Here is a 17,574-nt window from a genome sequence, read left to right on the forward strand (position 1 = left end):
TGTCCAGAGGGTTTCCTTTGAGAACATCTCCTGGGGCTTTTTGTCACCACTCTTCCACTACTGTGCTGATGCCAGCTTGCACAAAGCAGGAGCAAGGCTGCCAGGCACATCCAAGAGTCTTTCTTCTGTGGCACTTCTCCAGTCAGCACCCAATGCTGCTCCACCAGCTCACATGGGTGCTGTCCCGTGGGCAAGGGACTCCAGAGAGGCTGATGCACCTAGCTGCTGAAGAGCACAACAGGAAAAGGATGGCACCCACAGGGACCATGAGCAGCTGGACACCAGTCAAGGCTAATGTTTGGCAAGAAGGGCAGGTTTGGTATCAAAGTTCCCCCAGCTCAGGCCAGGATGACAACCATGTCCTCATACTCAAAACGCATGGGCACTGTCCACCATGTGGTGGACAGGCCTGAGGGTCACATAGTCTCTCCCACACCACCGAAGCCCAGGCCATGTGGCAGGGCACCAGGTTGCATGTGAAGGCAGCTGGACCAGCTGCAGGGCCCAGGTCAGCAGCAGGTCTAGAAGACCCACCCCATGGGGCCGTACAGCTTCTCCAGGTGGGTTTCAGGAGAGGTGGGACAGGACCAAGCAAGCCTTGTGTGTAGCCACAGGATCCCCTGGGGAGAAGAGCCATGCAGGTTCACATGAGTGCTGGCAGGCAGCTGGCAATGCCTAGAAGTGCGCTCAGCTGAGTTCACCACCGGACAGCTGGCAGGACCCCCGAGAGTGGGATTTGCCAGAGGGGGAGCGGGAGTCTCTGTCAGAGCGGGGCGGGAAGCCCAGGCTGCACTCGCCTGCTGTTTGCAAACCACTGCTTTAGAAAGACCAGCTTTGCTTTGCCAACCTGCTGGGAGCAAGAGAGTTAGATGGAGAATTTTTAAAAACCATCAAGCCATGGAATACATTGCACTTCTCCTTCTTTTTGTGCTTCCAAACAGCTATTTAAAGCCCCAGCTGCTTTGCATTATTAATACATTTTTCCCTGTGTGAGGAGGGAAAACAAGCCTGTCAATTCCTATCATCCTCCAGTGACTATTGACTCCGCTCCCCACACCAGTTCAGTCCTAGCTGCTTTTGCTGACCAGACTGCATGCAGGACAAGCTTCCTGGAGAGACTAGAGTCAAATTTGTGGCTGAACAGGGAGAACCCAGGAGCCCAGACTACCAGCTCTGCTTCTCACAAGGTCACACCATTATCCTACTATCCTACTACCTCTAGGAATAAGCAAATTATAGTTTTCTTTCTCACAAACTCACTGAAGGCTCTGAGGGTCCAGGCACTATTTCACCTTCCAGGTGCATGTTGGGGAACACTGCTTCATCCTAGTGTTGGAAAATGACTCTTCTGCACAGACCCCTGTTGTCCCAGCTCCCAGAGCAGCCCCTTCATCTTACCAAGGAGCAGCTGTTCAGCTACTTGTACATGTTTTGGGGCCCTGGATTTTGAAAAAGTAGTCTAGGATCTCATTCTCCAGATTTTTGCACCCATAGGATGCTTCACTGTTTGCTAGTTGCCTTTAAGTGACACTCAAACTAAAGCAAAAAGGAAATAAGAAACTAAACTAAAAGGTAAAAGGAAATGAGTATTAGTTTATACACTACATGATTTCAAAGAGGTTTTAAGTATGGAAAATCAACTCATTGATTGACAACTCATCTATATGTTCATTGATTTTTTTTAAGCAGCCCCAAAAAGGTTGTCTTTTTTCCCTGTATAACCCAGTGCAGATGAGGATTCCTCCAAGCCAAGCAGGACAGGGTAAGTGCACCAGAGAAATCTTCAGCAAGAAGCTACCCTGCCCTAAGGGGACCCTCTGTGTCCAGGTGCCTCCTCCATGACCCCGCAGGGTGCCTGTACCTGCTGAATGGGCCACAGATGGCCAACCTCAGCCTCACAGCCAGCTTGCCGTGGCAGAGGAGGACCTTAGCAAGGGACAGCCAGCCAGGCTCAGAGGGTGACACAGCTCCCCCAGGAGCGATGCAGCAAGGCAGGAAAGATCAACTGGGCAGCAACCAGCTTCTCAGGTCAGGCTCTGAGTGTTCAGAAACACCTCTGCTCTCATCGTAGCTACTGAAACAATTTCCTCCAGGGTAAAACATGCCATAAACCAGGGCACTTGTTGAAGAGGAGACGTTTGACATCATATCGCATTAGCGCAGCTGTATGCAACACACAGAGCAGGGCTGCCAGTCCCTTTCCAAGACCCAGTAACCACAGAAACACAAAGCATAATGCAGAAGATGGGATGCTCAGCTCCAGACTTCCCTTGGCTCAGGCAAGGCCCGTGTGCAGTGTTTGACAGCAGGTTTTTCTCCAGTCCCCTGAACAAATGGGACAGGAGCAGTGATTTGCTGGCAGCGCCCCTGCTAGCCTTTGTTATGCTGGCTGGGGAAGGGACTCTATTAAATAAACATGTGCAGAGACCAGAAAAATAGCAGCAGCATTATTAGAGCAGCCTGTGGTTGAGCACAGAGATACACAAGCACTTAAACTGCAGCTCAAAAGAATGAATCCTTCCCCTCCTCCTCTCCTGTACACTGTTCTCTCCAGCCCCTGGTCTCCTGCCCCTTCTCCTCCCTCCTGCCATGTCATCTCTCTCCCATCCTGCTTCTCTCCTTCATCCCTTAACCTTGGTGGCATTTGCTTTTAGAGCTGGGACAGCCCTCGCAAGGACACCCCGGTGAGGAGTGGGCTGCCAAAGAGGTACTCGGCAGGCTCTGAGCATCTATCCTCTTCCTCCAGGTGTAGGGAAGTCTGCGGGGGAGGAGGATCGGCGCTCCTGCAAGGGCTCTGCCGCACCACCCCTGAGCGATGGTCTAGAAAACACTGGGACCATGAAGGGCTTAGGAGATAACAGAAGCCGACACCTCTCCGATAACCTGGACTCCCCTCAAGACTCTCTTTATGCCCCCCAGGACAGGAATCCTTATCTCCTCAGCCCCACTGACTCCTTTACCATGGACCCCCGATTCCCAGCCCAGAATACCCTCCATGGTGACTGTCTCCTTCCGCTCAACAACCAGATCTCCAACAGCAGCACTTTCCCCCGCATCCATTACAACTCCCACTTCGAGGTCCCAGATGACAACCCTTTTCCAAGCCATGCCCAAGCCACTAAAATCAACCGCCTGCCTGCAAACCTCCTTGACCAGTTTGAGAAGCAGCTGCCCATCCACAGAGACGGCTTCAGCACCCTACAGTTTCAGAGGAGCGATGCAAAGCACCGGAGTGAGAGCCCTGGGCGCATCCGGCACCTAGTCCACTCTGTCCAGAAGCTATTTGCCAAGTCCCAGTCTCTGGAGGGCCCCACCAAAGGCAACGTGAATGGCAAGAAGGGGGCGGATGACCCCAAGCAAAACCGGAGGAGCAAGAGCAAAGACCGAGCAAAGACCTCTGAGCCCAAGCGCAGGACCAGATCCAACATATCAGGCTGGTGGAGCTCAGATGACAACTTAGACAGCGATACCTGCAGCTACCGCAACCCAATGGGCCTCATGACACTGGGCCGGCAGCCGGACCACAGCCAGCCGAAGTATTTCATGCACGCTTACAATACCATCAGCGAGCACATGCTGAAATCCTCCAAGAGCAATAATGACCTCAAGGTCACCCCTTGCACCAATATCCCCATCAACAATGACTCCAACTACATTAAGAGGGGCTCCTGGTCCACGCTGACACTCAGCCATGCCCGGGAAGTGTGCCAGAAGGCCTCCGCCACGATCGACAAAGCATTGCTGAAATCCAAGTCCTGCCATCAAGACTTGGCCTACCACTACCTGCAGGTGGGTGCAGCGGCGGGTTATGGCTCCATGCAGGGAGAGCGCAGGAAGGCAGGGGACACCCTCCCAGTAGGCGCCCTATTGCATGGTAGACCTTATCAAACAGCTCCAGATGGTTCAGCTGCTACCTCAAGTCACATTGCCAGGAGAGGGCTGGGGGGGTTAAATTCACCAAGGCCCCAGGGACAGACCACTACACTTCCCACAGGGACACTGGTACAGCTCCCCTAGCTGCAGCGCTGCCCCAGGACCCCCCGGCCCCTGTGCTGGACCATGGCAGCAATGGGGAGGAGGTGATGTGCCCATGCCTCAGCCTCAGCAGCCTCTGCTGTGATCCCCATTTTCTGCGGGACCCCAGCATGCCCCCACTGCCCTCCCAGACCCCGCAGATGCTGTGCTGGGGTGGACTCTTGGGCAGCCGGGCACGTAGCTGCCCACACGTAGCTGTTTCCACTCGGCACCCAGGCAGCGGGGCATGCTGATGGGCTGCGGCTCATATCCCACCCGGACACAGCTCCCCTGCCTCTGGCCAAGCACCGCCACCACCCCACAGTCTAAAGGTCACCAGTGATAACTAATGCTTAACTTTATATCCACGCATCGCAAGGATGTGCCAGCGTGCCCAGTAAGCCCCGCTCTACAGAGCTTCCCCGGAGCGCTGGTAGGACCTGCAGCTCCATGGGGCATGGCTGCCTTAGCTGCTCACCCGCCTGCGGGGCAGGGCTGTGGGGCCAGGAGGGCAGTGCCAGCTGCCCCGCTTGCATGGCAGAAGCCTGCATGGCTAATGCTGGTTTGAACTCCCCCATCACCAAAAGCGCCAGGTCACTGTGGCAGTTTCAAAAAGTGGCGCTTGAAGAACATAAAACTGGTTGTGCCCTAGACAGAGGAATGAAGATAAATAAGCCAGGCCTGGATGGGGGGAGGAGGGGACTAGTCTATGTATGTAAATCTCCAGCATCCTTTTTAATGCAAAGGTGTCATGGGCTCCCCTGGCTGTGGCCAGTGGGCTTAGAAGCTTTAAAGAGCAATGAATTATTGAAGCACACTCCACTTCCAATACCTTGCTTGCCACAGCTGCAAATCAAATTTCAGAGGGATTTATTGCATCAGGAATGTCATCAGAAAAAATGTTCTCGGCCTGGTTTCTTTTTCTTTGCCCCCCTCCTTTCAGTTAAGCGTTAGGAGGTTAAAGAGCTGCAGGCAAAATATCCGCTGGCACTGTTCCCTCTCTGGGTGTGGCAGCAGAGCCCAGCGCAGGCAGCCCTGGGCACCGAATGCGACCCCAACAGCCCCTCACCTCCTGGGGTTTGGCCACAGCCAGGGGTACGAGACTGCCCTGCTCGTTATTCCCCACCCATGTAATGAGCCTCCGTTTCTCGACAGCCTGACGGAGGGCTGTGGGCACAGCTGGGTGGCGTGAGCCCAGCCAGCAGCTGGGCAGCCCCACCGCTCGGCTGGGAGGACACGGGTGCCGCCCCGCTGCAGCCGAGCGAGCCCCCGCGAAGGTGGGACCAGCCTCTCAGCCCTGGGCCAACCGACGCAGGCAGCGGCCAGGTAGGGATCTTGTTTTGAGGGGAAGCTTTTGCCCAGCTCCCTCCCTGCCCTGACCCTCCTGGGACCATCGGATGGGGTCGGCAGCCTGTGCCACCGCTCAGAGCGGGAGCAGCCTGGGTAGGGAGCAGCCGGCAGCCACTGTCAGCATGGCTGGAGGGGCACTGGGGGATGCTGGGGTGTGACCGGCATCCCAAGCGCCTGGGGCAGCCCCCACGGCCGGCGGCAGCATCTCACCAGCAAAGCCAAGACCCCGGGCACCCAGTCCAGAAAACATGATGTTCGGTGCCCATGCAAGCTGACAGGTCACAGATGCTCGGGCTGACCTTGCCCCCAGATGCCTGGTGTGAGCCCCGGAGGGCAGGGCACAGGGCTTGGGGCCCTTGGGGTAGGATGGGGTGATTGTATCCAGACCCCTCCTCAGCATGGGAAGGGGACTATGCTGGCGATGGAGAAGTCACCTCTGGAGCCTGGTGTGTGGAAAACATCCTTTTGCAAGGCCACATGTTCCCCTGCCACGTGCTCCTCCCTGGAGCAGGATGAGCCCACTCCCCGCTTGTGCCATGGTGAGGGACGGCGTGCATCTGCCTGCCCACAGAGCCCGGTGCTTGGGGAGCATGGAGGCCCTGCCCTGCTGCGGACAGGGCTCCTGCAAGGCAGAAGTGCGTGGTGGGTCCCAGAGGTGGAGAAGTGCTTCTCTGACATGAGGGAGGACAGGAGGAATGGGATGGGGACAAACAGGACCGCCCAGCCTCTGGGCTGGGATAAGCCCCAAAGGCTATTCACCTCCCCTGCCCCATTTGCAGGCTCTGGGTAGTCTTGGGGCTCATCAGGGACTACTGGAGATCCATGTCATGTTTCCAGACCCATCCCCAGACTCAGACGTTGGAGCTGAGAGTGGGTGATCACCCAGCCGCACGTCCAGCCCTGTCCCGTCAGGGTGGGGGGTTTCTCAGGAGCAGTCCTCAAGGCAACACAGCACTGTCCTTAGAGCACAGTCCCCAGGGAGGAAGGCTGTGCTCCCTGTCCTCTTTTTTCCCCTCCCCATGGGCCCCACATGTGGCTGGCAGCGCAGGGGAGGAGGCTGAGGGGTCAGGATGCCAATGGCCAAGGAGCTCCTTGGAGTAAGAGATACCACAGGCCAGGGGTGAACAGGAGCAGGCAGGGCTGAGCAGCATTTCTGCCCCAGACACAGTCAGCCCCATATCCATGGATACCAAGACCACATCAAAGGGACAGGCAGTGTCGGGGCTCCCAGGGGACAGAATCATACCACAGGCACCATTAGCCTGATGCATGATCCAGATTAGCCTCCCCAACCCCACTTATAGTCAGACCACACCGAAGCTTTCTTAACCCCTAGCAGCCCCCAAAATAAATTCGTAATCCAGGGTGGGTGGCCTGTTCAGTGCCAGCCACTCTGCAGATGCTGGCTGCCCTCACGCCAGCCCCACAAGAGCTCCCATGGGGCAGGAAACCTGGCCCAGGTCCTTCCCAGAGGGTGCCCTGCCAAAAGGACAAATGGGGTCCATCGGCAGCCTGGGCTCCAGCTTTCTTTCTTGAGGACATGCCTGAGACCACACATAGCCCTCGGGACACCACAAGGGATCTGGCCCTGGAGGGAGCAGCAGTGTACCCACATCGGGCTCAGTCTCTGCATTGGAGCCTGGCTGCATGGCACGTGCATCCCTGCACGCTGCATCCAGCCCTGTGGGTGCCTCAGCGGGTGCGTTCATGTGTGGTGCATGTCTGTGTGTGACAGGACTGGGCTGCATGTCAGAGCTGGCACACGTGCAAATGGAAACCCTGTTTGCTCTGCAAGTCTCTCTTTCCCAGACCTCACCAAAGCGATGGGAGCAGTGCAGCTCTTTTGCCCCTGCCCAGCACCCAGGATTGGAGTTTTCCCCTTCCCTCCTCTCTCCCCTCTGTTAATGCTCCAGGTAACTGGGGAATGCCCCAGGCAGAATTAAGGTAGGGGGAAAACTCTGTGTTGGACTGTCATGGTTTAACCCCAGCCAGCAACTAAGCACGACGTAGCCGCTCACTCACTCCCCCCCCACCCAGTGGGATGGGGGAGAAAATCGGGAAAAAAGAAGCAAAACCCGTGGGTTGAGATAAGAACGGTTTAATAGAACAGAAAAGAAGAAACTAATGATAACGATAACACTAATAAAATGACAACAGCAATAATGAAAGGATTGGATTGTACAAATGATGCACAGTGCAATTGCTCACCACCCGTCAACCAACACCCAGTTAGTCCCCGAGCGGTGATTCCCTGTCCCCACTTCCCAGTTCCTATACTAGATGGGACGTCACATGGTATGGAATACCCCGTTGGCCACTTTGGGTCAGCTGCCCTGGCTGTGTCCTGTGCCAACTTCTTGTGCCCCTCCAGCTTTCTCGCTGGCTGGGCATGAGAAGCTAAAAAATCCTTGACATTAGTCTAAACACTACTAGCAACAACTGAAAACATCAGTGTTATCAACATTCTTCTCATACTGAACTCGAAACATAGCACCGTACCAGCTACTAGGAAGACAGTTAACTCTATCCCAGCTGAAACTAGGACAAGCCCCTTCTTTCCTTTTTCCTCCACGCTCAGCTTGTGACATGGAGAGCAGAAGAGCCAGAAGGCACTGCTTCCTTGCAACATGCAGTATTGTGGCAGGATGGTGTCAGTGGAGCCCAGTTCCCCAGGGACAGACATATGCCTGGATCCCACATGCCTGCCGCACAGGGCACTGTATGGACCAAGCCCGAGCAGAAACGAGGATCCGCATCCTGAAGCCTGGCAGAGCATCTCTGCCGTCCACTCCTCCCCACCTGGGCAGCCACTGGGCAGGGTGGATTCCCAGGCCTTCTGTGCCAGCAGCGACCGACAAAGGCTCTCGACCTCGGTGTCCTCTTGCTCCTGCCCCTTTCACACCAACCAAACCACCATGGGCAGAGCCAAGCCTACAGCTGGGAGAGCAGCATGAAGAGCTTCTCTGTGCCAGGCCTAGATGCAATACAAGGCAGCCCTCATTTCCACTTTCTGTAATACACATGCTGTGATCAGAGCCCAGGGTCTCAGCTGCCAGGAAAGTTGCTGCCATTGAGGTGCTGCACTGGCCACCATTGACAACAGGAGGTGCTTTGGGTTCTTCACCCCTATCGCAGAGCTTCAGAGACTGTGAGACAGGCTCCTCACATCCTCAGGTGCCTGAAGGTGCACAGAAGCACTCTGGAGGATCCAGAACTGCACCTCAAGTACCTGCACTGCTTTTGAAGATCCCCAAGAGCACCTACTTGTCTTTTCAGGTGTGGCCCTTTTGAAACACTTGCCCTGCGCTCTGTCCCACGGGAGCAAGAGCTGTGGGAGTCCCTGTGGACTCTGTGCCAACAGAGGCAGGACACGCTCCAAACTGGGGCACCAGATTCAAAGGGTGTCCTGCTAAGCATCTTCCTTCCCCTTGATGCTGCTAAACTGGAATGTGGAGCACCTTGAGAACAGCTTTGTTTCTTGCAGCCTTGCCAAGACGCAAAGTAGAGGAGAAGCATGGGAAAGGAGAACTAAGGCAGCTCAGTTAGGACCCGCGAGGCTGTCGCAATGCGACGAGGAAGCTGGTGGAGGCTGTGCCTAGGAGAGGGGCAGGGTCCATATGAGGCAGGCAGTGCTGGGGATGCTTGGCTCACTCTGCTGTAGACAAGCTGCACCAGCAGAGACATACTGAAAACACTGTCTTTGTGTTGCTTTGCCTAGAGCCAAGAGTGCCCAAAGCTAGGAGGCAGATGCACAAGCCCAGGCAGAGCTGAGCAAGCCCCAGACCCTGCCCTCAAGCAGCAGCAGCAGAGCAGCTGCAAGAGCCTGGGGTCTTAATTGAGCAACCTGGTCTAGTGGAAGGTGTCCCTGCCCATGGCAGTGGGGTTGGAACTAGGTGTTCTTTAAGGTCCCTTCCAACCCAAACCATTCTATGATTCTATGATTAATACTTCCTCTGTCCTTGGGCTCACTGGGCTGAGCCCAGCACCTCTCACTGCCCCACGAAATACAGCATTTGCCTCTGCATAGGGGATGGCTGTGTAGTCCCCTGGCCCCTGCTTGGCATGCCTGCCTGCTGGCAAGCTCTCACCTCCTTAGCCAGGGGCTGCAGACTCCAGCCCTCTCTGCCACCTTGCTGGCCCAAGACCCTTGCAGGCAGGAGGCTGCGATTCATCCTGAGAAGAAGGCAGGCAGCAAAATGCAGTCTCAAGTCAGACCTGACGCCAAAGCAATGGGTATAAAAGTGCTTCTCAGGGGCCCTGTCTCCTTTAGGAAAGGTCAGAGCCAGCCACCCCGGTGACCTGTGGAAGCTCTCCCATGGCAGGACTCAGCTGGAGCCAGCAGGGTCCCTCCTGACTGGCCTCAGGGCCACCCAGTCCAGGCAGCTGAGCTGGGGCAGAGGGAGTGCTCCCACCCAGGAAAGAAAGGGCTCACTGCTCTTAATTTTGTAGGAACCTGCAGGGTAACACCCAGTAGCTCCTGAGCTGGGCGGTCTTGTTAGCAGCCAGCCCAGAAGCCATTGCCAAGCACGAAGCTTGCAGGAGGCAGAGTGGTAAGAGCTGGGAAAACCTGTAGCAGCAGTGAGCAGGGCCAGGGAGGCCTGGCCAGGTTTGTGTCTCACCTGTGAGACTCGCTTCATGTCAGTCCCCACTTGGATCTCGCATACAGACAACACGATGCCCCTGGCTCTCTGTTCCATGTCCCCCAGTAATATGGGTCCTGGCTCATGAGCACACATCATGGTGGGAGCCCTATCACCAAAGCAGTCCCACAGGCTGTTTGGGTTCTGCTCCACATAGCGCTGGGGTCACCCCTTGCCTTCTCCCAAACACATAGAGCAAGCAGCAGGCTGGCAGGACATGGGCTGAACCCCTGGTTCCTTTGAGCAGAAGAAAGCCCTTGGAGTGAGCTAAGCTGTTGCATGTGGATTGAGCCTGTATCTGGCACATCCCAGGCCCTCTCAGGAGAATGAGAAGCCACTACCTGCAGATCTGAAGCTCATCTGAAGATGTTGCACCCCAGCAGCAGCAGACGGCACCCTCAAGCCAGCTATGGCTCCACAGAGCATGCCTGCTTTGAACAAGGAAGGGAACAGGAACCACGCAGCGCTTAACAGCTCTGGCTCATCACAGTTAGCTGCAACACAGCTCTGTGCATCCCCAAAGCACTATCTAAACACTGGCTGATTAATCCCACAGCCCCCTGGGGAGCTGGGCAAATCCAACAGATCCATCCAGCAGAATCAACGTGGATGTCCTCGGCAGCATGAGCTGTGCTCAGCACAAGACCCTTTACTGCTCCCCATGGTGTTCCCCAACCAGCCTGCTTCCCACAGCAGACTGGGGGGCCTCAGGCTGTCCTGGTGTCTGCATGGTTTGCACATTGTTGCATTCCTCACATCTTCCCTTGCTTCTCCTTGACCATGTCTCCTCAGCTCAAGGGCAGGTCAAAGGCCAGCTACAAACCAAGTTAGCCATGAAACCAAGGCTTGCTCCTGGCAACTCAGGTTGCCCCATCTTTCTCCTGGCCTGTCCCACACTACGTGTGGCTCTTGTCCTGATCAGTCCAGGGCTGATGTCTGGCTCTGCTGCTGGCCGAGCACCTCCAATCACCTATACAAACCTTTCACAGGACAGGCAGGCAGTGGTGTTGGTTACTTCAGTTGCTCAGTGCTTCAGGCCTCTAGTGGAAACATCAGCTTGCCCATCTCTAATGAAGGACCAAGAGACTATGTCTGCCTTAAATTAGTTGCAGAGTTGTCATCTCAGTGAATTTAGAAGTGCTTTTCTTGCACAAGGTACTACTCATCTCTGTGCAGAAAGGCCAGCACAAGGTCAATGTGCCCGAGCAGTTCTAGAGGGACTTGTGAGGGCCTGGCTTGGCTTCAGAAACGAATTTCAGCCACTAAGAGTCACATTCAACTCAGAAACCTTAAAGGGTGTTGGACCTAGTGAAGGTCTGGGCTCTGATCCACAGGTCCCTGTCTACAATAGCTCTTGATTGCCTTGGCCTGAACAGTATGTGCACTTTACGCTAAATGAGCTTGGTCTTTGTGTTGAACAACTGTGTGCCACTCCTGTCCCAATGCCCAGCGCAAATCTGGTGAGACTCTTCCCTCCCCATTATGTCTGGCACTGTGCAGCTTTATCAACTGTGTAAGCATGGTCCAGTGTGAAGGTGGTCTGCAGTGGTGGGGGGGGTGAATGGCTCTGGGTAGATGTGCATAAACAGAGGCAATCAAATGTAGGGCTGCCTGGCATGAACTAGTAAGGGAGGGTCGGAAAGGAATTGTGTTGCCCGTTCCCACTACACTCCAGCTGAGGGTCCAATGGTTGTCCTTGCCACCAATCCCTCCAAGTCCCCATGATCCCTCTGGGCCCAGAGGTGCCATCCCTCACAGCTGCTCATGCTCCCCTTACTTTTGCAGGTGCCTCAGGGGGAGTGGAACAACACGCTGTCTCGGGACAAAGACAGCGAGATCCCGTGCCGGCGCATGCGGAGTGGGAGTTACATCAAAGCCATGGGGGATGATGATAGTGAAGACTCAGAAACCAGCCCCAAACCATCCCCGAAAACTGCAGCTCGGAGGCAGAGTTACCTCAAGGCCACCCAACAGTCCCTGAGTGAGCAGAGCACCACACAAAGGTAACGCTGGAGTTCCTCCACGAGCTCTGCACAGGTCCCCAAGGGCCATCCCAGAAGCAGTCCTTGGGGTCTAGCCAGCAGCACCCACATGGAGACCCCCTGTGGGGATCAGAGCCCAGCAGGGTTCCTGCACACCAGCTCAGATTGCCCACAGGGCAGGCAGATGAGGAGACAAGCAGGACAGGACATGTGGCAGAGGAATGGAGAGAGCTTCCTATCCTGGTGACTCCAAATAGCCCTGGTGGTAGGAGCCTGCTCCAGGTCCCTGTTCCCTCAGTGATGAGCAGGGCACTCCTTTGATGGAGCTCTGTATTTCCTCTCTAAGCATCTGCTCCTCCAAGGGAGTGCAGAGATCCCAACCCCATGATGCTATTTAGACATGGAAGATGCTCAGCTGGCATGGCTGAGAACACTTGGCACGCAGCCCACGGGCTGCTGGGACTGTGCCATCTGCTTTGCTCCACAGGTGTCCCAGGGACTCTGAGACCAGCCAGAACATGCCCTGTTGGCACACTAGGCTGGGTAATACCCTGAGGCCAGGAGAGATGAGCAAAGAGGTCTGGGACCAGGTATTGAGGAAGACCCACAGTGGCTTCAGCCAGATAGACAGCAGAGCAAGGGGAACACAGCAAAAGCTGGTCCTTGCAGGATGGGGTCTGTGTCACCACCTGACTGGAGGTGATGCTGTGCCATGTCTTCACCAGCTGCTCTGCTTCCTGGGACAAGGCACCCAGGGGCTCTAACAGGCTGTCAGTGTTTCAGATGCTGCAGCTCAGGAGGTTGTGAGCAGCACAGAGGGGCAGAAGGAGGCAGGAGCTACCGTGGATGCACTGCTGATGTTCAGCAGACAGAGCCAGAAGGAAGTGGGGGTGCAGCAGGCAGTGTGGAGACCCCTCATGGTGGCTTCAGATTGCAGACCAGATGCTGCTTTCTGCTGAGAGATGGTGACAAAATTAACTGCAAGGAGCCCTGGAAATGCCTGCTCTGAATCCATCCCTGTTCCTTGCCTTCACATCCACTTCAGGGGGAGCAGAGTTGGGGCCAGGGGTCTCTGATGCAAAATACCCAAGTTGAGAGACTGGAGTTCTTCCTATCTTGGGCTCATTTTCTATTCAGGTCATGTCCATCAGGGTATGCCCTCACCTGGGCTGCTGGGGTCCAGCCGGAGCCCATGGACAGGTAGCTTTGAGGAAGGGGCTAAGTCAGGGCAGGGTGTTTGAGCCAGAGGGGCAGAGCCGGCAGAGCAGTGGATGCAGCTACGTGGGAGAAGCAGGGTCCGGGCAGGGCTGGGCTGGACGCGGCCATTGCTCCCAGTGCTTGGTCCCCAGGAGGAGATTTGCTGGAGGGAAGGATCCTGCCTGGGAAGGAGGGGGCTCCGCAGCTCTTGGCGCTGCGCTCCAGCGAGGGACATGGCACCCTGCTCTGCCCGTCCCCGATGCCCCAGGGTAGCCAGGGCTTGGGCCGGGCCCAGGACAGGCCGGAGCGTCAGCCAAGCCGGCGCTGGAGCGTGAGCACGGCTGCCATCTGCCGACCACCCCCTCGCCTCTCCAAACCCCCTCCCCCGAGGATGCTTTTCGGATGCTGTGGCCGCTTTGGTTGCTGCGGGGCCTCCCTGGGTGGCACCGTGCCCTGGCACACCCTTGGGACAGCAGCAGGGGAACCGTGCCCTGGCACAGCCCCATGCCAGCCCTCGCCAAGATCCTCGGTCTCCTTGGCCAGAGCTGCTGGGGCTCTTTCTGGGCTCCGCCAGTGGAGGGGTACCGGACCTGTGGTTCGGGATGGGAGGGACTGCAGGGAGGACAGTTGGAGCCTTAGCCAGGACGTGGCACAGAGGAGTGAGACCCGATCCGTCCCTATGAGAGGGTATCTGCCTTTCCAAAGTCGGTTACCTGCTTTGTGACTTGGTTTCCCCACAGGCAGGCTGCAAGGGTAGGTCAGGGTGAAGCCCAATGGGATGGGCACAGGGGCTGGCAGGGACACTGCCTGCCCCAGGACACAACTGACTCACACCATGGGTGCACGGTGAGCTCACGGACAAAACCCTCTCAGGCAGAGGGAAACAAGGCAATAAACAGTCCAGGGTTTGGGGCACCACATTGCCCTTGGCCGCTCAGCAGTGGGTCCACTGCAGACTGGGAGTCTCCTCCATCACCCCTGGCAGAAGAGACTACTCCCCACTCTCATCACACCCCAGGATGGAGAGTCAGGAGATGCCTCAGTCCTTCCTGGAGGTCCACGCACTGCACAGGCCTCCTGCCCAGCTGGGACACATTCTGCCCTCAGCTTTGCTGTCCCCCAGTCTGGTGAAGGACAGACCTCAGCACTCACGGCCCTGCCAGATGCAGGGGAAGCAGCACCCCAAGGGTCCTCTGTAGGGACCATGGGCGATTCAAGAGGGAGAGTCCCCACAGCTTGCCCAGGCTGGCATGGCTAACTGTGTCCTCCACCATGTCCCACCTGGTCTGTGACAAGGACTTCTTCACGCAGGGTTTCATGGTGGAACAGAAGAATGGGAGAGCCCCATCCTTCCCACTTCCCTCCTCTTCCTCCCACATCCCTCCCACAACCCTCCTGGCCCCATGTGCCTGGGTCTCAGGCAGAGTCCGTAGTGTGGTCTTGGCTGGGTGGGGCTCAGTGACAGCCCTGCTCTTTTCCTGATGCAGAGGCTGCTGCTGAGCCCCAGGGCATGGAGACAGTGCTTCTCCCAGAGCCTGCAGCAAAAGCTGCTCTGGAAATACCAACCCCCCTGCTTCTGCAGCACTGTCATTCAGGCTTGGCTCCCCTTGAACTTCTTCCAGATAATCTTTTGGGTTCCTCTACACAAATTAAAAAAAAAAAAAAAATCCTGCAGATGTTTCCAATTACAAAGTCCACAAAATACCATTTAAAAGTTATTTCTCACCCCACCTCTTGCACCCCCTTCCCACTAGTCCAGGCAGGGAAGAGCTGGCTTCCCTGACCCTGGGCCCCAGCATAAGCCTGTGCGAGGGCTGGTGTGTCACCAGGGCTCTGACTCTGGGGGCTGGCTCGGATCCCATGTGCTCCCTGGGGTTCAGCTGGACTAACCTGGCATCGGCAGTGCATTCCTGGGGGCAGCGGGACCCAAGGTCTTGTCCCCTCTCCTTCCCCTGCACCCCACAAACCTTCACCCGTGTGCCAGACTCGATAGCTCAAGGCAGGAGCCAGCAAGGTGAGAAAGTGCTTCCTTCTACTCCAGGAGCTGCAACAGGGGCCGAGTGGTGGATGCGGTGCCCAGCATCGTCTCTGTGCTGCCACGTGTGCCTGTGCCTGGCAGAGGGTGCTGTGGGCAGGGGCGGTCTGGCCCGCCTGGCAGGGCGGCAGCTCCAGCACAGCCCCAGCGCTGCCCCCGCTGTGGGGACACCCCTCACATCCTCTCTCTCTGCTGGCAGGAGCCTGGACCGCCTGGACTCTGTCGAGATCCTCCTACCTCCGAAGTTCCCAACCTGGGAGGAAGAATACAACCAGATCTCCGACAGTGTCAACGAGTCCAGTTGCATCAACCAGGTGAGATGCTGGAGCGCTGAGCCCCGCTGCACCAACACACCCCAGTGAGAAAGGAGGCCAGCTGAGGGGAGAGAGGAACATCTTTTTCCCCCTTCAAAATAAGGCACTGGCTGTGCTCCAGGAATTGCACATGCTGTTCTCTGGCAGTTTTACCAAAGTATCAAGGCCAGCTCCTTAATTCTGATTCATATTAGACCCCCCCTTCCTCTAGCTTTGCCTCCTCTCAGCACTGCTGGTGCAGCTGAAGTCACTCTGTCATGGCCACAGGTATGGTAGCCCGGAGCGATGCTTCACAGCAATGGATGAAGCTCAGGGCTGCTCTGAGCACAAGGTCCCACCATGCCACCACCCAGAAGCCACCTGCAAGGCTGCTCCATCCTGCTGCAGGGTCCTCCCACCACACTGGGTGGGTGCAGAGCCCAGGCCAACCTCACCTGTGCAAAAGGTGGCATCCAGCCTGGGACCCTGCAGTGGGTCACCAGGGACAGTAACCCTCCTTAGCTCTGAGGACCTCGTCCCTTGTGCAGCAGACTGGACCGAGGAACAAGGTGCCTGTAATTCGGGAGACTGTCCTGCCAGCTAGCTGGGGATGTCTCCCTTGAAAATTCCTGCTCCCCTGGGAAGGGCAAATCCAAGGATGCCACTGATGGTGGGTGACAAACCCCTTGCCACGGGGTGGGCTCATGCCCTGACCCCAACCTCTGGGATGCAGTTGGTGCAGACTGGGGTTAACTCCCAGTCCCACACTATGCCTCCCCTTGGGATTACTCTGGAGTAGCTCGGGGCTTGGATGGCTATCAGCCAGCTGCCTCACAGGCCAGAAAATTACCCATGCCAGGATGAGGCCTTTGCAGAGGTCCTGTGTGCTTATCTCAGCCCCAGGGAGCCCGTCCTTTCAGTATGCAGGTGGAGGTCCCCAGGGCAGCAATGGCTCCACAAGCTTTGCCCAACTGTTTCACTGTCGCCCTGGGCCTCTGTCATGTCCCATCTCCGTTCACACGTCTGCATGGGAACATCTGCACACACATGCCCCTTCTGTGCTGCTCCACTCTGTCTGTGCGCAATGATCAAGGGCAGCAGTGCGAGGCAGGTGTTAAGCAGCGGGATGGGCATCGCGAACCAGAGCATGGAGGAGGGTGAGCACTGCGTGCCATGTGTGGGGCTCTGAGCCCTCCTCCAGTCCAGCCCAGCCTCTCCGGCCCCATGGCTGGTTTCTCCTGCTGTCACAGAGCAGTTGGAGCCCTTGGTGGGGAGCTTTGGGGAAAGGTACAGGGGCATTGCTTCTGGGTGTACATGTTCCTTGTGGTCAGTCTTGTTCCTTGTACATCAACAGCAATGTGCTGGGTGTCTCGTTGCACAGAGAAGGGGACAGGACTGACACATTCTTGTCCTTTGCGTGTAAATCCATGTCTGAAGCCAGGTCTCTGTGTGAAGACAACAGGTGGGCTGAGTCTGTGCTCTCTCCCTGTCTAAAGCTGCTATTTAGCAGCTGAGTGCAGCACCCCCATGAAGGCATCAGAAGGTTCTTGGAGCTGGAGGGTTTGAGCAGCCTACAATGTGCCAGGAGCTGCCCAGGCAAATGCCCCAGGCCCAGACTGGTAGCACTGTGATGCTGGGGGCATGCCAACTGCCACAGCACTTGCTCAAGCGTGGGGCAGCCATCATCACATGCACTCTGCCCACTTTCCTCCAAATCAGAGAGAGTTCAGCTGCAACTGGGTTGGGATTTTAAGGCCTCCCACAAATTGCATAGCTGTTGATCCAGGATGGAGCTGGTACAGCCACCAGTGTGTGCTGGTCTGATCCTCTGGCGGGTCTGACCTGCCCTTTCATCCAGTGCCAGAGGCAGTTCCTCCACTGCCCTCACTTTTCTGTGACCTCCAACACCTTCCTTGTGTGTCCAGCAAGACCCTAGTGTCCTCCCACACAGAAGCATCCCCAGCTCTGAAAGACAAGTCCGCTCTGCTTGGTTTTGTCCCTACTGACTTCCACCTTGCAAACCTCTGGAAGTCCAGCGTCCACTGGGTGTGCATGTCAGCATC

General features: G+C 56.6%; 1 protein-coding gene across 6 annotated transcripts in view; it reads left to right on the forward strand.

The window, feature by feature from the left end:
- Window positions 1-17,574, forward strand: part of DLGAP4 (DLG associated protein 4) — a 177,660-nt gene that overhangs the window by 103,505 nt on the left and 56,581 nt on the right. For 4 of the 6 annotated variants that reach the window (XM_030010511.2, XM_030010508.2, XM_030010509.2 and 1 more), the window contains 4 exons: window positions 2,747-3,789; window positions 5,170-5,340; window positions 11,790-12,007; window positions 15,418-15,532. In XM_030010511.2, coding sequence (XP_029866371.1) covers window positions 2,839-3,789; window positions 5,170-5,340; window positions 11,790-12,007; window positions 15,418-15,532 — 1,455 coding nt within the window. In that variant the 5' untranslated portion in view covers window positions 2,747-2,838. Of the gene's footprint in view, window positions 1-2,746; window positions 3,790-4,348; window positions 4,448-5,169; window positions 5,341-11,789; window positions 12,008-15,417; window positions 15,533-17,574 lie in introns of those variants that run through there. The other 2 variants (XM_030010513.2, XM_030010514.2) reach the window with 2 other exon arrangements.

The sequence above is a fragment of the Aquila chrysaetos genome, chromosome 3 (genome assembly GCF_900496995.4).
Source record: "Aquila chrysaetos chrysaetos chromosome 3, bAquChr1.4, whole genome shotgun sequence".
In the NCBI taxonomy this organism is placed as follows: Eukaryota; Metazoa; Chordata; class Aves; order Accipitriformes; family Accipitridae; genus Aquila; species Aquila chrysaetos.